A 24,994-nucleotide genomic window follows, 5' to 3' on the forward strand; every position below is an offset into this window, starting at 1 on the left:
CTACACCCCACCAGGCGACCACACCCCCTCCTACACCCCACCAGGCGACCACACCCCCTCCTACACCCCACCAGGCGACCACACCCCCTCCTACACCCCACCAGGCGACCACACCCCCTCCTACACCCCACCAGGCGACCACACCCCCTCCTACACCCCACCAGGCGACCACACCCCCTCCTACACCCCACCAGGCGACCACACCCCCCCTCCTCCACCCTACCAGGCGACCACACCCCCTCCTACACCCCACCTTGTATGCAAATGAGCCAATCCAAGCTCCAGTCCTCCCGTCGTTCACAACTTTGACTTCTGTAAAGTGCATTGATCTCTTCGCCAGGGACCACTGAGCACGGTGAATGACGCAGGCACTGTGATCATGATGCAGGCACTGTGATCATGACGCAGGTGCTGTGATCATGACGCAGGGTCTGTGATCATGACGCAGGTGCTGTGATCATGACGCAGGTGCTGTGATCATGACGCAGGGTCTGTGATCATGACGCAGGTGCTGTGATCATGACGCAGGTGCTGTGATCATGACGCAGGTGCTGTGATCATGACGCAGGCACTGATCATGACGCAGGCACTGTGATCATGACGCAGGTGCTGTGATCATGACGCAGGTGCTGTGATCATGACGCAGGGTCTGTGATCAAGACGCAGGTGCTGTGATCATGACGCAGGTGCTGTGATCATGACGCAGGTGCTGTGATCATGACGCAGGCACTGTGATCATGACGCAGGCACTGTGATCATGACGCAGGCACTGTGATCATGACGCAGGTGCTGTGATCATGACGCAGGCACTGTGATCATGACGCAGGTGCTGTGATCATGACGCAGGTGCTGTGATCATGACGCAGGTGCTGTGATCAGGACGCAGGTGCTGTGATCATGACGCAGGTGCTGTGATCATGACGCAGGCACTGTGATCATGACGCAGGTGCTGTGGTCATGACGCAGGCACTGTGATCATGACGCAGGTGCGGTGATCATGACGCAGGTGCTGTGATCATGACGCAGGCACTGTGATCATGACGCAGGTGCTGTGATCATGACGCAGGCACTGTGATCATGACGCAGGTGCTGTGATCATGACGCAGGCACTGTGATCATGACGCAGGTGCTGTGATCATGACGCAGGCACTGTGATCATGACGCAGGTGCTGTGATCATGACGCAGGCATTGTGATCATGACGCAGGTGCTGTGATCATGACGCAGGTGCTGTGATCATGACGCAGCCACTGTGATCATGACGCAGGTGCTGTGATCATGACGCAGGTGCTGTGATCATGACGCAGGCACTGTGATCATGACGCAGGTGCTGTGATCATGACGCAGGCACTGTGATCATGACGCAGGTGCTGTGATCATGACGCAGGCACTGTGATCATGACGCAGGCACTGTGATCATGACGCAGGTGCTGTGATCATGACGCAGGCACTGTGATCATGACGCAGGCTCTGTGATCATGACGCAGGTGCTATGATCATGACGCAGGCACTGTGATCATGACGCAGGTGCTGTAATCATGACGCAGGTGCTGTGATCATGACGCAGGCACTGTGATCATGACGCAGGTGCTGTGATCATGACGCAGGCACTGTGATCATGACGCAGGTGCTGTGATCATGACGCAGGTGCTGTGATCATGACGCAGGTGCTGTGATCATGACGCAGGCACTGTGATCATGACGCAGGTGTTGTGATCATGACGCAGGCACTGTGATCATGACGCAGATGCTGTGATCATGACGCAGGCACTGTGATCATGACGCAGGCACTGTGATCATGACGCAGGTGCTGTGATCATGACGCAGGTGCTGTGATCATGACGCAGGTGCTGTGATCATGACGCAGGTGCTGTGATCATGACGCAGGCACTGTGATTTTGACGCAGGCACTGTGATCATGACGCAGGTGCTGTGATCATGACGCAGGCACTGTGATCATGACGCAGGTGCTGTGATCATGACGCAGGTGCTGTGATCATGACGCAGGTGCTGTGATCAGGACGCAGGTGCTGTGATCATGACGCAGGTGCTGTGATCATGACGCAGGCACTGTGATCATGACGCAGGTGCTGTGGTCATGACGCAGGCACTGTGATCATGACGCAGGTGCGGTGATCATGACGCAGGTGCTGTGATCATGACGCAGGCACTGTGATCATGACGCAGGTGCTGTGATCATGACGCAGGCACTGTGATCATGACGCAGGTGCTGTGATCATGACGCAGGCACTGTGATCATGACGCAGGTGCTGTGATCATGACGCAGGCACTGTGATCATGACGCAGGTGCTGTGATCATGACGCAGGCATTGTGATCATGACGCAGGTGCTGTGATCATGACGCAGGTGCTGTGATCATGACGCAGCCACTGTGATCATGACGCAGGTGCTGTGATCATGACGCAGGTGCTGTGATCATGACGCAGGCACTGTGATCATGACGCAGGTGCTGTGATCATGACGCAGGCACTGTGATCATGACGCAGGTGCTGTGATCATGACGCAGGCACTGTGATCATGACGCAGGCACTGTGATCATGACGCAGGTGCTGTGATCATGACGCAGGCACTGTGATCATGACGCAGGCTCTGTGATCATGACGCAGGTGCTGTGATCATGACGCAGGCACTGTGATCATGACGCAGGTGCTGTAATCATGACGCAGGTGCTGTGATCATGACGCAGGAACTGTGATCATGACGCAGGTGCTGTGATCATGACGCAGGCACTGTGATCATGACGCAGGTGCTGTGATCATGACGCAGGTGCTGTGATCATGACGCAGGTGCTGTGATCATGACGCAGGCACTGTGATCATGACGCAGGTGTTGTGATCATGACGCAGGCACTGTGATCATGACGCAGATGCTGTGATCATGACGCAGGCACTGTGATCATGACGCAGGCACTGTGATCATGACGCAGGTGCTGTGATCATGACGCAGGTGCTGTGATCATGACGCAGGTGCTGTGATCATGACGCAGGTGCTGTGATCATGACGCAGGCACTGTGATTTTGACGCAGGCACTGTGATCATGACGCAGGTGCTGTGATCATGACGCAGGCACTGTGATCATGACGCAGGTGCTGTGATCATGACGCAGGTGCTGTGATCATGACGCAGGCACTGTGATCATGACGCAGGTGCTGTGATCATGACGCAGGCACTGTGATCATGACGCAGGTGCTGTGATCATGACGAAGGTGCTGTGATCATGACGCAGGCACTGTGATCATGACGCAGGCACTGTGATCATGACGCAGGTGCTGTGATCATGACGCAGGCACTGTGGTCATGACGCAGGTGCTGTGATCATGACGCAGGTACTGTGATCATGACGCAAGCACTGTGATCATGACGCAGGTGCTGTGATCATGACGCAGGTGCTGTGATCATGACGCAGGCACTGTGATCATACATGAACGTGCTTCACTTGCTCGTAGAAAATGATATTGATTTTGTACCAGAGTCAAGGACACGAGGCCTTTATTGGCGGGCTTATGTAGCACTGATGAGGCCCGGTGGTGGTGGTGGGTGTGGTGGTGGGTGTGGTGGGTATGGTGGGTGTGGTGGTGGTGGTGGGTGTGGTGGTGGTAGTGGTGGTGGTGGGTGTGGTGGTGGGTGTGTTGGGTGTGGTGGTGGTAGTGGTGGTGGGTGTGTTGGGTGTGGTGGTGGTAGTGGTGGTGGTGGTGGTGGGTGTGGTGGTGGTAGTGGTGGTGGTGGTGGGTGTGGTGGTGGTGGGTGTTGTGGTGGTAGTGGTGGTGGTGGTGGGTGTGGTGGGTGTGGTGGTGGTGGGTGTGGTGGTAGTAGTGGTGGTGGTGGTGGTGGTGGGTGTGGTGGTGGGTGTGGTGGTGGTAGTGGTGGTGGGTGTGTTGGGTGTGGTGGTGGTAGTGGTGGTGGTGGTGGTGGGTGTGGTGGTGGTGGGTGTGGTGGTGGTGGGTGTGGTGGTGGTAGTGGTGGTGGTGGTGGGTGTGGTGGTGGTGGGTGTGGTGGTGGTGGTGGGTGTGGTGGTGGTGGTGGGTGTGGTGGTGGTGGTGGGTGTGTTGGGTGTGGTGGTGGTAGTGGTGGTGGGTGTGTTGGGTGTGGTGGTGGTGGTGGTGGGTGTGGTGGTGGTAGTGGTGGTGGTGGTGGGTGTGGTGGTGGTGGGTGTGGTGGTGGTGGTGGGTGTGGTGGTGGCAGACCCACCTCATCAATTCCTACAGTACTGTGTCACTATACTGTGTATACTCACCAATTTATGCCTGCAGGATCGAGCATTGACTCTTGGATCCCGCCTTTTGAGCCATTGGTTGATTACAGCAATGACTCCTGTCCCATTTCCCTATCATACCTAGTTTTAAAATTATGAATAGAATTTGCTTCCACAACCTGCTCCTTAAGTGCATTCCATTTTTCCACTACTCTCACGCTAAAGGAAAACTTCCTAACATCTCTGTGACTCATCTGAGTTTCCAGCTTCCACCCATGTCCCCTCGTTCTGTTACTATTCCGTGTGAATATTTCTTCTATTTCCACTCTGTCAATCCCCCTGAGTATTGTATACGTTCCTATCATATCCCCCCCTCTCCCTTCTTTTTTCTAGTGTTGTAAGGTTCAGTTCCTTCAGGCGTAAGGTGTAACTGTAACGCTGGGACGAGTCTCGTTGCAAACTTCGTGTGTGTGTGTGTGTGTGTGTACTCACCTAATTGTACTCACCTAATTGTGCTTGCGGGGGTTGAGCTTTGGCTCTTTGGTCCCGCCTCTCAACTGTCAATCAACTGGTGTACAGATTCCTGAGCCTACTGGGCTCTATCATACCTACATTTGAAACTGTGTATGGAGTCAGCCTCCACCACATCACTTCCTAGTGCATTCCATTTATTAACTACTCTGACACTGAAAAAATTCTTTCTAACGTCTCTGTGGCTCATCTGGGTACTAAGTTTCCACCTGTGTCCCCTTGTTCGTGTCCCACCCGTGCTGAAGAGTTTGTCTTTGTCCACCCTGTCAATTCCCCTGAGAATTTTGTAGGTGGTTATCATGTCTCCCCTTACTCTTCTGTTTTCCAGGGATGTGAGGTTCAGCTCCTTTAGCCTTTCCTCGTAGCTCAATCCTCTCAGTTCCGGGACGAGCCTGGTGGCATACCGCTGAATCTTCTCTAACTTTGTCTTGTGTTTAACTAGGTATGGACTCCAGGCTGGAGCTGCATAATCCAGGATTGGTCTTACATAAGTGGTATACAGGGTTCTGAAAGATTCCTTACACAAGTTTCTGAAGGCAGTTCTTATGTTGGCCAGTCTAGCATATGCCGCTGATGATATTCTTTTGATGTGGGCCTCTGGGGACAGGTTCTGTGTGATATCAACCCCCAGATCCTTCTCTCTATTTGATTCTTGCAGGATTTCCCCTCCCAGATGATACCTTGTGTTCAGCCTCCTGCTCCCTTCGCCTAATTTCATCACCTTACACTTTCCAGAGTTGAACTTCAGCAGCCATTTTCTAGACCATTCCTCCAGTTTATCCAGGTCATCCTGTAGTCTCTGTCTATCTTCATCCGTCTTGATTCTTCTCATAATTTTTGCATCATCAGCAAACATCGAGAGGAATGAGTCTATACCCTCTGGAAGATCGTTCACATATATTAGAAACAGGATGGGTCCAAGTACTGAGCCCTGTGGGACTCCGCTGGTGACATCTCGCCACTCTGATGTCTTCCCCCTCACCGTTACTCGCTGTTTCCTGTTGCTTAAGTACTCCCTTATCCACTGGAGCACCTTCCCTTTTACTCCTGCCTGTTGCTCCAACTTTTTTAACAGCCTTTTATGGGGTACTGTGTCGAAGGCTTTTTGGCAATCCAGGAAAATGCAGTCGGCCCACCCTTCTCTTTCCTGCCTAATTTTCGTTGCCTGGTCATAAAATTCTATTAACCCTGTGAGGCACGATTTACCATCTCTGAACCCATGTTGGTGGTGCGTTACAAAGTTATTTCCCTCCAGATGCTCTACGAGCCTTTTCCTCACGATCTTCTCCAGCACCTTGCATGGTATACAAGTTAAGGAAACTGGCCTGTAATTCAGTGCCTCTTGCCTGTCACCCTTTTTGTATATTGGGACCACGTTAGCTGTCTTCCAACTTTCTGGTAAGTCTCCTGTTTCCAGTGACCTGTTATACACCATAGAGAGTGGCACACTTAGTGCTTCTGCACCTTCCTTTAGTATCCATGGTGAGATTCTATCAGGCCCAACAGCCTTTGTCACATCTAGCTCCAGCAGACACCTTTTGACCTCATCACTGGTGAGGTCAAATTCCTCCAAGGTTTCCAAGGTTGCCGCCTCCTCATTTAGTGCAGGGGCTTCTCCTTGTTCTATTGTGAAGACCTCCTGGAATCTCTTGTTGAGTTCTTCACACACCTCCTTGTCATTCTCTGTGTATCTGTTCTCCCCTTTCCGCAGCTTCATCACTTGTTCCTTCACTGCTGTTTTCCTCCTGATATGGCTGTGGAGCAGCTTTGGTTGGGTCTTGGCTTTACTCGCGATGTCATTTTCAAACTGTCTCTCTGCTTCCCTCCTCACTCTGATGTACTCATTTCTGGCCCTCTGGTACCTCTCCCTGCTCTCTGGTGTTCTGTTATTTCTGTAGTTTCTCCATGTTCTTTTACTCAGTTGTTTCGCTACCTTACATTCCTGGTTGAACCATGGGTTTTTCTGTTGTTTTTCGTTTTTCTCCTTTTGGACGGGGATAAACCTGTCTGCAGCTTCCTGGCACTTTTGGGTGACAATATCCATCATGACCTGCACATTCTTGTCTCTAAGTTCTGTTTCCCATGGTATTCCCATTAGGAAGTTCCTCATCTCGTCATATTTTCCTCTTCGGTAATTTAAAGTGTGTGTGTGTGTGTGTGTGTGTGTGTGTGTGTGTGTGTGTGTGTGTGTGTGTGTGTGTGTGTGTGTGTGTGTGTGTGTGTGTGTGTGTAAATCACGTTTTTCCTGAATCCTTCTGAAGATGTATTATTAAATAGAAAAGTACTTAAGGAAATTCCTGTTTCAATCCTTCCTTCGTAGTCTGACACTAGCATATATATATATATATATATATATATATATATATATATATATATATATATATATATATATATATATATATATATATATATATATATATATATATATATATATATATATATATATATATATATATATATATATATCGTCTCCACAGGACCTGCCTCTCCCCTTTAGTTCTCACCAAACTCTTTAATCGACCATGTCTCCACTTCACCCACAAACTATTACCACCTTTGTCATCTTTTGTGGGCTTCCATTTTAGTCCTATATACAAGTTGTCTGTTGTGGATAGCTTATTGTCTCATTAAAAATCTTACATAATTTAATAAGATAGGTATGGCAACTCCGAAAGTCTATAATAAGAGTAAAGTATTAAAAATTAAGGAGCTGTAGAAGTCTTATTGGCCCATACGAGGCAGCTCTTATTTATATTCATCCAAACTAACTTATATGTTTGTCTATCCTACGCTTGAAACAATTACACCACGTCTATTATGTTACCTGGTAAGTTGTTCCATATATCAACAACCCTTATGGGTTTCCCCATAGTCAATACTAATGAAGATTAAACAAATGAACAAATCCACAAGTGCCGTGACGAGGATTCGAACCTACGTCCGAGAGCATCACAGACACTGCCTTAATCGACTGAGATTTCTTTGTATGATGAAGATTAGTTATTGATTGATTAATAAAGATTAAGCCACCCAAAAGGTGGCACGGGCATGAATAGCCCGTAAGTGGTGGCCCTTTTGAGCCATTACCAGTATCAAGAGATGATACTGGAGATCTGTGGAGGTGCGACTGCACCCTGAGTGACGGAAGATGTCTCCCGTGATTAATTATATTCCCAGTTGTCTTTACATACGGTTCTTGCTACGTCCTTCCCCAGGGGAGCGAGGGCGTGTCGCTGTACGAGTACTACGCGCCCGGCGGAGTGGTTGAGGCGCCCCTGGTGGCACAAGGGGAAGTCTTCACTCTCAACAACAAGGAGATCCTCATCCTGTCCGGCGCCTTCCATTACTTCCGCGTCCACCCCGCCTACTGGAGGGACACACTCCGCAAGCTACGGGCCGCAGGACTCAACGCTGTCGAGACGTGAGTGTCAAGTCAAGGCAAATTGGATAACTTTAGGTTCAGAAGAGACCTGGGTAAATACATGCTTGGAATCGGGTTGTTGATGTGTGTGTGTGTGAACATATGATCGGACCCTTTTACCCTGTCGTAGCTCAGTCGATTAAGGCAGTGTCTGGGATGCTCCCGGACGCAGGTTCGAATCCTCGTCACGGCCCTTGTGGATTTGTTCATATGATCGGATATATACTAGACGTGAGATTGCTGGATTGTCTCAAGCGGGTTGTAGTGAATATGTGAAAACTTGCAGGCCGCTAGAAGCAATAATCTGTTGGACCCAGTTATCACAAGGCAGGGTCGGGCTTGGGGAGTAGCAGAACTACCAGATCCCACGCTGCGTATGATCCATGTAGACATGTATGAGTGCCCAACTCCATGTATATGAATGAAAAGCACTTTACATACGACTCAAAACTGTAGACGTCCGAACTCTTTTCGAACAGTGCTTTGACGAACGAACTTTGACGAACAGTGCTTTAGACGAACGTCCTCGTCTGGAGCATGGTATTGTGCCACGTAGTATAAATAGGAATAATTCTTACCAGAAGCTAATCACCTAACCTAACCTACACCTAACCTAACCTACACCTAACTATACACTAAATTGTAATATATAATAATATTTATTTATATATAAGAAAATACCGAATTTGATTGCACAGTTATGTTAAATTTGATGAATGTGTCCTTGGGGAGGAGGCCTAGTTGAGGACCGGGCCGCGGGGACGGTGAGCTGAGATCTTCGCAAGGTAACCGCCAGGTTCAGGGGGGGGGGGGGGGGTCGGCTGCCGCTTGAACGACCATAGCGTGAGGACAGGTTGTCAGGAAACATTATACAGATGCTGTGTAGCGCGAAGGTGTTGTATATATATTCCCGGGTGTCCCAGCTGGCCGGAACACCAACATGTGGGCAGGGATATACATAGATAACTGCCACAGGCGGGTGTGTGTGTGTAGCGCCGGCCATGTTTGGCGCCCACATCGCCTCATGGGCTGGAAATGTTTGTTATTGTTTACAATGAGCCAGAGTTGCGTGAATAATAAGTCACCGCAATTTGTTATTTTAAAATTTGTATTACTGTTAATATTAAAATCATGCCCGAAACGCTTTGCGTAATAGTGGCTTTAGGCATTGTATGTACTAGCTCTATCTATTAATCCAACAAACTTTGTAAAATCTCTTGTATGTATGTACCTTACCTAAATATACATTTATTTATTTATTTATTTATTTATTTATTAATATTATTATATGTATTTGTACTATTGAAAAGTCACATATTGACTTGATAGTTGCAAAACTATCTATAGAAATACTAATTAAAAAATAAATCGTCTTTGTCCAATAAAACGGTTTCTTGAAATTCTCTAGCTTTACCATAGCTTTACCAGGAGCCGGTCGGCCGAGCGGACAGCACGCTGGACTATGATCCTGTGGTCCCGGGTTCGATCCCGGGCGCCGGCGAGAAACAATGGGCAGAGTTTCTTTCACCCTATGCCCCTGTTACCTAGCAGTAAATAGGTACCTGGGTGTTAGTCAGCTGTCACGGGCTGCTTCCTGGGGGTGGAGGCCTGGTCGAGGACCGGGCCGCGGGGACACTAAAGCCCCGAAATCATCTCAAGATAACCTCAAGAAGATTTCCCATTTACTCATTTTCTTATCATACACCTTCCCCAGCACCTCACTACCTATCTTCCTTCCCAGCTGAGCTTGTGCCCGTCATCATCTCCTCCTTCGCCCCCTCCCACAGGTATGTGTCGTGGAACCTGCACGAGCCGCGTGAGGGCGTGTACGACTTCGGGGACCTTGGAGAGAGCATGTCCCCCTTCCTGGACGTGCGCGCCTTCGTGCAGATGGCGCAGGAGGAGGACCTCTTCGTTATCCTCAGGCCGGGACCCTATATTTGCTCCGAGTGGGACTTCGGCGGCATGCCCAGGTGAGGGGGGGGGGGCTAGAGTGCCAAAGTGAGAGAGCCAAGGCGCTGAAGTGAGTGCCAGACACTAAATACCCCCTTAATGGATAGGTATTGTCCCGAAAATACCCGCTTTATTACCGCACACTAATAGGAGAGTCCCCGCTTTATGAGGCGGTATTGGTCAAGTTTAATAATATATTAAAATGATTTCTAAAAGATATTTTGCTATAATTTTGTACTTTCTTATAAATGTTTTAAAATTGTACTTAATACATTTTGTACGTTTCTGAGTACTTTCTGTGGGTCGAAAACTTGTTATAACATTTGATTATGACAATTTAGATTAAGTTTAGGTTACTTGGCTTTAATAAGCTTATGTTGCGCTTACTTAGCTAAGCTTAGACGTGGTATAATTAGCTCTAGAAATCTTAGGTTCGGTTTATTTATTTGATTAGCAAGGTCAGGTTAGGTTTAATTATGTATATTAAGGTCTAATTAGTGTAGTGTCAGTACTCTGATGAAATATTAGAAGAAATGACTCCTCTTAGGAATTTATAATTTTGGTAAATAAGAAAAATTTAGAACTATCTTGGTACTGATATCATTTAACCTATTTATGTACTCAAGGCGGTACGAACGGGTAGTGGCCCAGGAGTGCCAATCCCAGTGCCAGTCATAGACTTGCGAGTTCTCCTTCAGTGGAATTGCCTTGGTGACCCAGTAGTGTCTAAATCATGGGGGTGCCATTGACCTGTGAGTGCGTATTTCATGGGGGTGACATTGTCGGCGATGTTAACATATCCGCGTGCTGCCCAACCCCATATATAAGCAAGGGTTTCTTACAGTGAGGGCTGATGACTTCCACCTTCCCATCGGTGCCAGTGATGGGTGATGTGGTCAGTTTGACCTCTCACGCTGCCTGTGACGGGGTGATGGGGTCGCCTTGACTCTTCCGCTGTCAACCACGGTTGATGGGGTCGTCTTGACCCTTCCGCTGTCAACCACGGTTGATGGGGTCGCCTTGACCCTTCCGCTGTCAACCACGGTTGATGGGGTCGCCTTGACCCTTCCGCTATCAACCACGGTTGATGGGGTCGCCTTGACCCTTCCGCTGTCAACCACGGTTGATGGGGTCGCCTTGACCCTTCCGCTGTCAACCACGGTTGATGGGGTCGCCTTGACTCTTCCGCTGTCAACCACGGTTGATGGGGTCGCCTTGACCCTTCCGCTGTCAACCATGGTTGATGGGGTCGCCTTGACCATTCCACCTGCCAGACACGGTGACCTCTGACCTTCAACCTCCTCCTTGTACCACCCATGTTCACTAACTGAAACATACTCAGAATTTCTGAAAACCTTGAGAGGTTAATGGCCAAGTGAGAGCTGCTTCCAGTTGGACGTTTGTGAACGGATTTGCCGAGATGGGGCGAGCGCTCTTCTCCTCAGTTTCACGGAGGAGGCTTTTGTAATTACACTCCTCGCCGCCAGGATCTTGTCAATGGTCGCCCCTTTCTCGGGATGGGTCGCTTCCTCCCTCGGGATGGGGCGCTTCCTCCCTCGGGATGGGGCGCTTCCTCCCTCGGGATGGGGCGCTTCCTCCCTCGGGATGGGTCGCTTCCTCCCTCGGGATGGGTCGCCTCCTCCCTCGGGATGGGGCGCTTCCTCCCTCGGGATGGGGCGCTGCCTCCCTCGGGATGGGGCGCTTCCTCCCTCGGGATGGGTCGCCTCCTCCCTCGGGATGGGTCGCCTCCTCCCTCGTGATGGGTTGCCTCCTCCCTCAGGGGTATGGGGTGCATAATAAAGAAATGAAATCCTGGTCTAAACCGGTTCCCAACCGGTGGGTCGGGACACTTTTGCGGCTCTTTCCATATAGTGTTATAAAATAAGGCCTAATAAAGGTTGGGAATCACTGGGGGGGGGGGAGGAAAATAAGGTGTACATTAGGGGGACAAATCACGAACTAATATAAATAAAAGTTACATTTTATGATCATAGTCTCTGTGTTATATGTTGTTTGCATTTTCTAATCTATTACATTAATGTTTTAAAATGTAATATGTTTATATAATGGTTGTTTGACAAAAAAAATAACTTTTCCATGTACTGTAAATAGTGAGATATTTCTCATGGCTGGAGTAACTTACAACAGACCGGGTTATTATGGTAAATTAGTGTCAACCATATAGTTGTAATATGTTTTAATACACCATGTGTGGCTCGTGGGGGCTTCAGCTTCGTCTTGATCCCGTCTTCGTCTTGATCCCGTCTTCGTCTTGATCCCATCTTCGTCTTGATCCCGTCTTCGTCTTGATCCCGTCTTCGTCTTGATCACGTCTTCGTCTTGATCCCATCTTCGTCTTGATCCCGTCTTCGTCTTGATCCCGTCTTCGTCTTGATCCCATCTTCGTCTTGATCCCATCTTCGTCTTGATCCCTTCTTCGTCTTGATCCCGTCTTCGTCTTGATCCCGTCTTCGTCTTGATCCCATCTTCGTCTTGATCCCGTCTTCGTCTTGATCCCGTCTTCGTCTTGATCCCATCTTCGTCTTGATCCCGTCTTCGTCTTGATCCCATCTTCGTCTTGATCCCGTCTTCGTCTTGATCCCATCTTTATCTTGATCCCGTCTTCGTCTTGATCCCGTCTTCGTCTTGATCCCATCTTCGTCTTGATCCCGTCTTCGTCTTGATCCCATCTTCGTCTTGATCCCGTCTTCGTCTTGAACCCGTCTTCATCTTGATCCCGTCTTTATCTTGATCCCGTCTTCGTCTTGATCCCATCTTCGTCTTGATCCCGTCTTCGTCTTGATCCCGTCTTCGTCTTGAACCCGTCTTTATCTTGATCCCGTCTTCGTCTTGATCCCGTCTTCGTCTTGATCCCATCTTTATCTTGATCCCGTCTTTGTCTTGATCCCATATTTGTCTTGATCCCGTCTTCGTCTTGAACCCGTCTTCATCTTGATCCCGTCTTTATCTTGATCCCATCTTCGTCTTGATCCCGTCTTCGTCTTGATCCCGTCTTCATCTTGATCCCGTCTTCGTCTTGATCCCATCTTCGTCTTGATCCCGTCTTCGTCTTGATCCCGTCTTCGTCTTGATCCCGTCTTCGTCTTGATCCCATCTTTATCTTGATCCCGTCTTTGTCTTTATCCCATCTTTGTCTTGATCCCGTCTTCGTCTTGAACCCGTCTTCGTCTTGATCCCATCTTCGTCTTGATCCCGTCTTCGTCTTGATCCCGTCTTCGTCTTGATCCCGTCTTCATCTTGATCCCGTCTTCGTCTTGATCCCATCTTCGTCTTGATCCCGTCTTCGTCTTGATCCCGTCTTCATCTTGATCCCGTCTTCGTCTTGATCCCGTCTTTATCTTCATCCTGTCTTCGTCTTGATCCCGTCTTCGTCTTGACCCCGTCTTCGTCTTGATCCCATCTTTATCTTGATCCCGTCTTTGTCTTGATCCCATCTTTGTCTTGATCCCGTCTTCGTCTTGAACCCGTCTTCGTCTTGATCCCATCTTCTTCTTGATCCCGTCTTCGTCTTGATCCCGTCTTCGTCTTGATCCCGTCTTCATCTTGATCCCGTCTTCGTCTTGATCCCATCTTCGTCTTGATCCCGTCTTCGTCTTGATCCCGTCTTCGTCTTGATCCCGTCTTCGTCTTGATCCCATCTTCGTCTTGATCCCGTCTTCATCTTGATCCCGTCTTCATCTTGATCCCGTCTTCGTCTTGATCCCGTCTTCGTCTTGATCCCGTCTTCATCTTGATCCCGTCTTCGCCTTGAGCCCGTGTTGGCGGTGGCTTCAGCTTGGTGTTGAGGGTGTGGGTGTCTCCGACAGTTACCTGCTGCGTGACCACAACATGCAGGTGAGGACGTACTACGAGGGCTTCAGGACACCAGCGGCCAGGTTCTTCGACCACCTCCTGCCGCACCTGGTTGATCTCCAGTTTGTTCACGGAGGCCCTATCATCGCTGTCCAGGTGTGTAGCCAGGTGTGCTGTCTGGTGTTGTCTGGTGGCCTGTCAAGGTGTCCTGTCAAGGTGGCCTCTCAAAGTGTCCTGTCAAGATGTCCTTGGTGCTACATAATTTTTCCGGCTGGTTGCATTCTTTTAATAATTACTTAATTATCAAGATGTCCTGTCACGATACACTTAAAGAAAGACTGTAATTATTGGGGCAGAAATGAACTTGTAAAACATTAGCAATAACTGAGCGGTTAGATATACATATGTATGCACAGAGATGCCAATACAGTAACATGGACGGTGGCGTAAATGAATCTTTCATACTTACAGTACTGTTCTTACTCAGGCCAGTGTAAGACTCTTCTTAACAAATATATTTATATTAATTCACATCCCTCCCATGGTAATTATTTTACTTCTCTCGGGTTAGCAGTGGACGTTATCAGCTGCTGAGGGCGTCATTGATTGATTGATGAAGATTAAGCCACCCGAAAGGTGGCACGGGCATGAATAGCCCGTAAGTGGAGGCCCTTTTGAGCCATTACCGGTAGCAATAGATGATACTGGAAACCTGTGGAGGTGCGACTGCACCCTGCGTGACGGGAGATGTCTACCAGGGCGTCATTATTCTTGCACTGCGTACAACCCCGGTCACTAATTACTCATAATGCACGTTCCATACAGGTAGAGAACGAGTACGGCCACTTCGGGTATGACGATGACCCACGGGACACTCTCTACCTCGAGTTCCTGAGAGACAACTTGGTCGACAACGGCTTTGGCGAGTCGCTGTTCTTCACCTCAGACACCCCTGCTCAAACCAGAGACCTCGGCTCCATTCCAGGAGGTAGATCACAAGCAACCTTATCAGGGGTCTCAGCACAGTGCCAGGAGGTATAGTTCTATCACAGGCAGCCTTCCAGGGGAGCTGGACACAGTGCCAGGAGGTATAGTTCTATCACAGGCAGCCTTCCAGGGGAGCTGGACACAGTGCCAGGAGGTATAGTTCTATCACAGGCAGCCTTCCAGGGGGATCTGGAGACAGTTTCAAAAGATATAGTTGATTTGACAGGCAACCTTTCAAGGGGGGGGGGGTCTGGACACAGTTTCAGGAGGTACAGTTCATATCACCTTCATTGTTCATGAAAAGTTCAAACGCCATCAGTTCAAGTTCAAGTATGTTTATTGAGACACTGCATCAGTTTTGTCGTGAGAGAAGTGGTTTTTTCATAAACTAACCCGTTCTCTTGATTCACCTCATTGTACAAAATAAGGGCTACTAAACAGCAGGAACCCAAGCCCCCCACCTAAGTTAACCTTCCTACCCTTAGAAAACAGGTAATCGTGAGCCGTTATTTTTCGCTCTCTTGTACGTTGGCGACGCAACCTGTCCTCTTGAATACCACATATCATTTTGACGTATAAATCTCCACCATACTGCTAGTCCTTGGTCCTCGGTTACATCATGTCCGGACAATTTAGTACAGAATTTTTGTGACGTGACAACGTGAGTGGACGGGCTGGGAGACCATATCGTTCAAAATGAGGCGCGTTATTAAAATAAGACAAAGCGCGTAAACAAAGATTTGGCGGCTGGATTAATGACCTTTTGGTCGTTGTTTACGAGGACGGACTGCATTTTAAACTAGTATGACTATATAGCACTTGGATGGGATACGAGGACAAGGCTGTGGGATATGATCGTCGCTCCTCCGACCAGTTCCAGGGGACGGGTGGTGATTGACCAGTGAGAGAGAGAGAGAGAGAGAGAGAGAGAGAGAGAGAGAGGAGAGGTAAAATAAACAGGAATAACATAGGTGTGGGCGAGGGACCGCCTTCACAGGTCTTGATGGAACATCTGAAACTTTGAAGCAAAACTCAGGACACTGTTTCGGAAGTTTGGATCTCAGGACTCCCTCTTCCTAACGATCCGGTGATTCCCCTCCCCCTTCCAGTGAATACCCCATCCCTGTGCCTCCCCCCCCACCAGTGCCTTTTGCCCCCCGGCCAGTGCCTCCCTCCAGTGCCTCCGTCCACCAGTGTCTCACTCCACCAGGGCCTCACCTCACCAGGGCCTCCCCCACCAGTAAGACCCCCCTTACATTCCCTCCCACCCACCACCCACCCCCTGGACCCACCGCCCATTCGTCTCCCACCCATTTGGCGGGAACTCCAGCTTTGCTTTAAGTCTTTGAATTCGTGGCGAGTGAGAGGAATGTATTAGTTAATCTTGTACGTGGTGAAAACAGCTTTGTTTCCTGTGGTTCCTCAGTGAGGTGCCATGTATATATATATATACATGCTGTGGACATACACATCTCTGTGGGGTGTTGTAGGTATGTAGGCACATTGTCGATATACAGGTTCATGTGGGGTATGACTGGTTCAAAAGCCATTGTTGTGTTTTGCTAGTATACATACCCACGTGTTGTATGACCAGTATACAGACCTATGTTGTGTTTGAGGAGTATACAGATCTGTGGGGTTTTATAGTCGGTCTACAATTTCGTGCAATATATGGGTGGTACTCAGGCCAGTATGATGTACTATCCCGTCAGTTGTATGGCCTGTACACTCACAAACACCCGTCACTACACACTCCATTAGCTCCATGCGCCACCCCGTGAAAACAAAACACAATTAATTTTCCTCACCGGAAACGTACGAACCCAAGCAACCCACCTAACTTATTGAGGCCGATGCATATAGAAAACGTCAATATTAAGGTACATTAAAATGAGATATAAATCATTTTTGTTTTTTTATACGGATTGGTGGAAGATTGGAGAGGGGGAGGCAGCTGGACCCTAAAACACTGCCATGACTCAAGGAAGGTTTTGCTAGTGTTGAGAAAGGTGTAGATGTGACCGCTGGCTCCAGTTCTGACCCCCAAGGGCCTTGTTACATTCTTGCATTTGTCTAATACATTAGAACTTCTTGCTCTCTTAACTACCTGACAGTGTTCTCCAAAGTTCGTGTTTTCGAGCCTTTCTTGCCCCTGAAACTTAATAAGTTGTGCCAAAGACCCCCCGAGTTTTTCCCAGTGATTTCAACTGCCTGTTAGAAAAATTAAGGTCTCTATAGAGCAGTTTCAACTTTGTATATATTCGCCTTACTGAAGCTGCCGCCATGGTCACACTCCACACGCTGTAGGTGTGCACTCACCTCCTTGTACTCACCTCCTTGTACTCATATACTTGTACTCATATACTTGTACTCATATACTTGTACTCATATACTTGTACTCATATACTTGTACTCACCTCCTTGTACTCACCTCCTTGTACTCATATACTTGTACTCATATACTTGTACTCACCTCCTTGCACTCACCTCCTTGTACTCACCTCCTTGTACTCACCTCCTTGTACTCATATACTTGTACTCACCTCCTTGTACTCACCTCCTTGTACTCATATACTTGTACTCACCTCCTTGTACTCACCTCCTTGTACCCACCTCCTTGTACTCATATACTTGTACTCACCTCCTTGTACTCATATACTTGTACTCACCTCCTTGCACTCACCTCCTTGTACTCACCTCCTTGTACTCACATACTTGTACTCACCTCCTTGTACTCACATACTTGTACTCACCTCCTTGTACTCATATACTTGTACTCACATACCTGCTTGTATATGTATATGTGTATTAGCAGCAGGGTTTCGTTTAGACATGTTTCACTGAATATGACTGCATATTCAGTGTTGATTATTTTCTTGTTTAGGGCTTCTATTCCTCTGACCAGTGCTCTTGTATCTTAGTTTAATTGGAAGAGGATTTCTCCAAATGTCATATTTGATTGACATTGACTAAAAGAATATAAAATAACTGTAGAATGTATTACACTTATTGTAAACTTACACAACGTTTCGAACCTACAAGGTTCATTCTCAAGTGAGGAGACAGGGATGATTGTTGAAGATTAAGCCACCACAAGAGGTGGCACGGGCATGAGTAGCCCGTAGGTGGTAGATGTTTGGAGTGACTGGTCTTTGGTCGTGTAACATCTTGAAGTGTGTCTGGGTCTGTGGATTGTTGTTGTTGTTATAGATTCAGCTACGGCTGAATAGGGGCCTCGTAGCCTGGTGGATAGCGCGCAGGACTCGTAATTCTGTGGCGCGGGTTCGATTCCCGCACGAGGCAGAAACAAATGAGCAAAGTTTCTTTCACCCTGAATGCCCCTGTTACTTAGCAGTAAATAGGTACCTGGGAGTTAGTCAGCTGTCACGGGCTGCTTCGTGGGGGTGAAGGCCTGGTCGAGGACCGGGCCGCGGGGACACTAAAGCCCCGAAATCATCTCAAGATAACCTCAAGATAACGGCTATGGTGAGCCCGTAGCTTACCTGGCACAGGAGCGGGGCAAGTAGCACGGGCTATGGTGAGCCCGTGGTGGACTTACCTGGCACAGGAGCGGTGCTGAATGTAGACGGAGTTGTTGTTGTTGTTTAAGATTCAGCTACTGGGAACAAAAAGTTCCAAGTAGCACGGGCTATGGTGAGCCCGTATTAGACTTACCTGGCACAGGAGCGGTGCTGTGTCTAGACAGGAGAAAACATATCGGGTTTAAACCACTGGGAGGTCAGGTACATTGAATTAGGTGAGGGGGGGAAGGAAAAGGGTTACTAAAGTACGGAGTTAGTTACATTACAAAGCTAGAGCAAATGCTTCTAAAATACATGGGAGACATCTCCCGTCACGCAGGGTGCAGTCGCACCTCCACAGATCTCCAGTATCAGCTGTTGATACTGGTAATAGCTCAAAAAGGCCACCACTTACGGGCTATTCATGCCCGTGCCACCTTTTGGATGGCTTCATCTTCATCAATCAATCAATCTTCTAAAATAAAAACTTGCCTCATTCTGTCCTTCGCAGTGCTGATGACGGCCAACTTCAACTCCAACCTGGAGGAGAACTTGTCGGTGCTGAAGGAGCTACAGCCGGACCGCCCGCTCCTGGTGACGGAGTTCTGGACTGGCTGGTTCGACCACTGGCTCTCCGGCGTCCACGCCACCTGGAGCCCCACGAGTGAGTCATGAAGTAAACTACGGGCTCACCATAGTCCGTGCTACTTGGAACTTTTTGTTCCAGGTAGCGGATATTAAACAACAACATGATTGGAGTGGCAAGTGTAATGTCCCTTCTTCCTCCAGGCCTCCCACCTGCAGCATAGCCATTGTTCCTGCAGGTCTCCCACCTGCAGCATAGCCATTGTTCCTGCAGGCCTCCCACCTGCAGCATAGCCATTGTTCCTGCAGGTCTCCCACCTGCAGCATAGCCATTGTTCCTGCAGGCCTCCCACCTGCAGCATAGCCATTGTTCCTGCAGGTCTCCCACCTGCAGCATAGCCATTGTTCCTGCAGGCCTCCCACCTGCAGCATAGTCATTGTTCCTGCAGGCCTCCCACCTGCAGCATAGCCATTGTTCCTGCAGGCCTCCCACCTGCAGCATAGCCATTGTTCCTGCAGGCCTCCCACCTGCAGCATAGCCATTGTTCCTGCAGGTCTCCCACCTGCAGCATAGCCATTGTTCCTGCAGGTCTCCCATTTGCAGCATAGCCATTGTTCCTGCAGGCCTCCCACCTCCAGCATGCCATTGTTCCTGCAGGCCTCCCACCTGCAGCATAGCCATTGTTCCTCCAGGCCTCCCACCTGCAGCATAGCCATTGTTCCTGCAGGCCTCCCACCTGCAGCATAGCCATTGTTCCTGCAGGTCTCCCACCTGCAGCATAGCCATTGTTCCTGCAGGTCTCCCACCTGCAGCATAGCCATTGTTCCTGCAGGCCTCCCACCTGCAGCATAGCCAATGTTCCTGCAGGCCTCCCACCTGCAGCATAGCCAATGTTCCTGCAGGCCTCCCACCTGCAGCATAGCCATTGTTCCTCCAGGCCTCCCACCTGCAGCATAGCCATTGTTCCTGCAGGCCTCCCACCTGCAGCATAGCCATTGTTCCTGCAGGCCTCCCACCTGCAGCATAGCCATTGTTCCTGCAGGCCTCCCACCTGCAGCATAGCCATTGTTCCTGCAGGCCTCCCACCTGCAGCATAGCCATTGTTCCTGCAGGTCTCCCACCTGCAGCATAGCCATTGTTCCTGCAGGCCTCCCACCTGCAGCATAGCCATTGTTCCTGCAGGCCTCCCACCTGCAGCATAGCCATTGTTCCTGCAGGTCTCCCACCTGCAGCATAGCCATTGTTCCTGCAGGCCTCCCACCTGCAGCATAGCCATTGTTCCTGCAGGCCTCCCACATGCAGCATAGCCAATGTTCTCGCCATGTGGCCCAGCTGCAACATAGACCCGTCAAGCCAGGTGACAGGTTCCCATCTCCGACAGACAGGCACGATACAGAATATTTTGTTTTTCAAAGAGGAAAGGTGAATTAGCACAAAATCCGGCCATATTCCAGCGGGTGACAAATGTATTTAAACACAATTTTAAGGGTTAAAAAAGAAGAGTAACGCACGCATGCACACACACTCACACACTCACACACACACACACACACACACACACACACACACACACACACACACACACACACACACACACACACACACACACACACACACACACACACACACACACACACACACACACGGTTGAGAGGCGGGACCAAAGAGCCAGAGATCAACCCCCGCAAACACAACTAGGTGAGTACACGGCTACTAAAGTTCGGCCCAAGTAAATGTAATGTAATGAAACTAGGCGGAGGAAATAGTAGGCCAGACACTGGATACCGAATGGGAGATTCTCTGTCATGAAACGGACGGGTTATACCACAGCTCAACCCCCGCAAACCCAACTAGGTGAGTACAACTAGATGAGTACACACATCTGTTCCTATCTTTCTGACCCATCCTGTTTCTGATATATGTAAACGACCTTCCAGAGGGTATAGACTCATTCCTCTCAATGTTTGCTGACGATGCAAAAATTATGAGAAGAATCGAGACAGATGAAGATAGACAGAGACGACAGGAGCTGCAAGGGATGAGGTATGAAGACAGACTCAGCGAATTAAACCTGACGACGTTAGAAAGGAGGAGGGAGAGGGGGAGGACATGATACAGACGTATAAAATACTTAAGAGGGATTGACAAGATGGAAGCAGTGGAAATGTTTTTAAATTAATGAATAACAATATAACAAGGGGACACCTATGGAGGCTTGAGACTCACATGTGTCATAGAGATGTTAGAAAGTTTTCTTTTAGCATGAGGGTAGTGAGTAAATAGAATAACCTAAAGGAACAGGTTCTAGAGGCAAACTCCATTCATAACTTTAAAACCCGGTATGATAAGGGAATAGGCCAGGGGGTCATTGCATTAGATAACCAACGGCTACAAAAGCGGGGTCCAAGAGCCAGAGCTCGATCCTGCAGACACAAATAGGTGAGTAAACACACACACACCTAACCTGAAATTGGTAAGGCAACTTGAAAGAATAATGATAACCAGTTACAATAACGAACAGTCTGAAAGAATTTGTTAAGAGAGTTCCCTGAATAAGAAAAACCGGACTGTGATTTATACGTCAGAATGCGAGCAGCGGCATCTAACAGCCTGGTTGACCAGGCCACCGACCAGGAAGCCACAAAGGGGCCGCTGGGACATTGATCTCTGTAATCATTGCATCGTAGGGAGGAAATGAAATGTGTTTGGTGCTCTGCAGGATAACTTGCATGTCTGGGCACAACTACATCTATCTGGACAAGATGCTTGTCCAGATAGATGTAGCAGCTGGCACCTGGCACCCTTGACCTCTCTCCGGCACCTGGCACCCTTGACCTCTCTCCGGCACCTAGCACCTGGCACCCTTGACCTCTCTCCGCCACCTGGCACCTGGCACCCTTGACCTCTCTCCGGCACCTGGCACCCTTGACCTCTCTCCGCCACCTGGCACCTGGCACCCTTGACCTCTCTCCGCCACCTGGCACCTGGCACCCTTGACCTTTCTCCAGCAGCCTGGTTAGTTAGTTCCCCCAGCAAACGCTAATTAATAAAAATTCGTTGGCGTAAAGTTGAATTTTTTCCCGCACGCGCGTTGCCAACGCTAATGACGGCCTCGTTTTGGCGTTGGCATTTACAGCGAACCTTAAAGAGCCATCTGGGAGTGACACGCGTCCCACCTGATACTCTCACGGTAGAACTTAAATCATTTTCGCCCGAGGAAATGAAATTAAAAGTAATGACAATATTTTCCAAGCCTCGCTTCACAGCTCACTGGTCTCTCTCTCTCCGACTCCTGAGAGCGGCGATGCTCTCTATCAACACCCAAGCTGCATGGTCACAGGTTATCATCTACAACTTCCCCTCAAGGAGGCCCTCTATGAAAGGATGCCGGAACTTTTTACATTTTGTTTAAAACCACATTTCCGAGGGACTCTGAAGTTATTTGGGGGCACTCGTAGCCTCAGATATTCACACACGTTGCTCTGCTTCAGAGGATTGAGCTGAGCTTGATTCCAGGCGGGAGAAGACGAGGGCCCGCGTTGAGTGTGGCTCATTATGTGTGTATGAGTGTGTTTGAACAAGTGCGAGTGTGTGTGTGTGTGTGTGTTTGAGTGTGTTGCAAGTGTGTTGGTGGGGGTGACACGGATGCAGGTTACCACACACTGGGGTGTGCCAAGGAGTGCCACTCACTCCACAAGCAAGAGGTCTTAGGTTCCACTCCAGGTGACGAGAGATGATTGTGGCAACTTCACCATTTCCGCCCCCCATGTAGATCGGTAGTAATTAAGGACCTGGGGCCAGGATTCACAGGATTGACGCTGGTTCGATCCCGTCGTCCTGCTCCAAAGATTTTTTCCTAGGTATAGCACGTTATTGCCATTTCATCGTGAATTACGTGTTCATTGACGAGATCTCTACCTCTTACGAGTCCACTTATAAGATCTTACATGCACACTTACGAGAGCTCTACTTCTTACGTGTTCACTTACGAGATCTCTACCTGTTACCTCAATCGTCTGCATTAGGAAATAGTGTACGAGCTCTGAGCTACGAGATCGTTCATAATAATAATTATCTTTGGTTGGGGACAACCTCGTAGCACTTCGCAGCTCGTAAACTGTTTAGTAAATACAGACTAGACAGACATGATCGAGGTAAGAGATATAGGCTATCGTAGGTGAGCACGTAAGAGCCACACACATGTCGTAAGTGCTTGTTGAGTCCTGGGGGCTAGATTCACGAAGATGTTACGCAAACACTTACGAACCTGAACATCTTTTTTCAATCTCTGGCGGCTTTGTTTACAATTATTAAACAGTTAATGCGCTCCGAAGCACCAGGAGGCTGTTTATAACAACAACAACAGTTTGCAAGTTTTCAAAGCTTGTAAACTGTTTAATAAATGTAACCAAAGCCGTCAAAGATTGAGGAAAGATGTACACGTTCGTATGTATTTGCGTAACTGCTTCGTGAATCTGGCCCCTGGTTCTGGATGTAAATCAATTTGTGAATCGTGTTTTAGGGACAACATTGAAGGTTAGGCTGTGATATGCCGTTTGGCTGAAAAGGGGAACTTTGGAAGTGGAACAATTGCAACTTTCTCTATCACCCAAGTCAGTCTGTAAACACATGCTGGTAGTTAACCAGGTCCAGCTGCCAGGTATATTCACACACACCCGACTTTTTTATGACAATTTACAGTCGTAGTTGGACGAGTGCAGGTGTGGGAGAGTTGCCTTCGTACAGGGACGAGTGCAGGTGTGGGAGAGTTGCCTTCGTACAGAGACGAGTGCAGGTGTGGAGAGTTGCCTTCATACGGGAACGAGTGGGACTAGTGCAGGTGTGGAGAGTTGCCTTCAGGGACTAGTGCAGGTGTGGACATCAACAAAAGATGAATACATACATACATATATATAATATATCAATCAATAACTAATACATATAAGAAGAAGTAAATTAAATGATTCCATAAGTTGGGTGTACCATAAAGAAGACAGTGTCATACTCAGTGGCCTGGGGGACCACCTGACCTCTCTCATAACACGTCGTAATTCTAACGTTGGGCTGAACAGTCGCTGGCTCAAGAACGTCCATAAACCTAACAAGCTTCCCGACCCCCTACAATAATAATTAATAATAATTCCAGGTGTCGGGGGCAGAAAACCTATGAATATATATATATATATATATATATATATATATATATATATATATATATATATATATATATATATATATATATATATATATATATATGTCGTACCTAGTAGCCAGAACGCACTTTTTGGCCTACTATGCAAGGCCCGATTTGCCTAATAAGCCAAGTTTTCCTGAATTAATATATTGTCTCAAATTTTTTTCTTGTGAAATGATAAAGCTACCCATTTCATTACGTATGAGGTCAATTTGTTTTTATTTAAGATAAAATTAACGTAGATATATGACCAAACCTAACCAACCCTACCTAACCTAACCTAAACTATCTCTATAGGTTAGGTTAGGTTAAGTGGCCGAAAAAGTTAGGTTAGGTTAGGTTAGGTAGGTTAGGTAGTCGAAAAACAATTATTTCATGAAAACTTGGCTTATTAGGCAAATCGGGCCTTGCATAGTAGGCTGAGAAGTCCGTTCTGGCTACTAGGTACGACATATATATATATATATATATATATATATATATATATATATATATATATATATATATATGTATATATATAAATATATGTATATATATAAATATATGTATATATATAAATATATGTATATATATATATATATATATATATATATATATATATATATATATATATATATATATATATATATATATATATATATACCCTCCATAAGGCCAAACTACTTTTGACAGCATACAACCCCCCACAACAGCTGCCTTACTCCCCGGGTGCCTATTTTCGCCGGGCAGTGAGAGTGGCAGTGAAAAATACTCGAGAAATTAAGAAGACAGATACC

At 48.1% G+C, this 24,994-nt stretch overlaps 1 protein-coding gene across 1 annotated transcript in view; it reads left to right on the top strand.

Moving 5' to 3' along the window:
* Window positions 1–24,994, top strand: part of LOC123764323 (beta-galactosidase-1-like protein 2) — a 44,547-nt gene that overhangs the window by 4,795 nt on the left and 14,758 nt on the right. Inside the window, exons 2-6 of the mRNA XM_045751928.2 lie at window positions 7,959–8,164; window positions 9,952–10,137; window positions 13,945–14,086; window positions 14,756–14,918; window positions 18,950–19,102. Coding sequence (XP_045607884.2) covers window positions 7,959–8,164; window positions 9,952–10,137; window positions 13,945–14,086; window positions 14,756–14,918; window positions 18,950–19,102 — 850 coding nt within the window. The remainder of the gene's footprint in view (window positions 1–7,958; window positions 8,165–9,951; window positions 10,138–13,944; window positions 14,087–14,755; window positions 14,919–18,949; window positions 19,103–24,994) is intronic.

Source organism: Procambarus clarkii, chromosome 82 (genome assembly GCF_040958095.1).
Source record: "Procambarus clarkii isolate CNS0578487 chromosome 82, FALCON_Pclarkii_2.0, whole genome shotgun sequence".
NCBI lineage: Eukaryota > Metazoa > Arthropoda > Malacostraca > Decapoda > Cambaridae > Procambarus > Procambarus clarkii.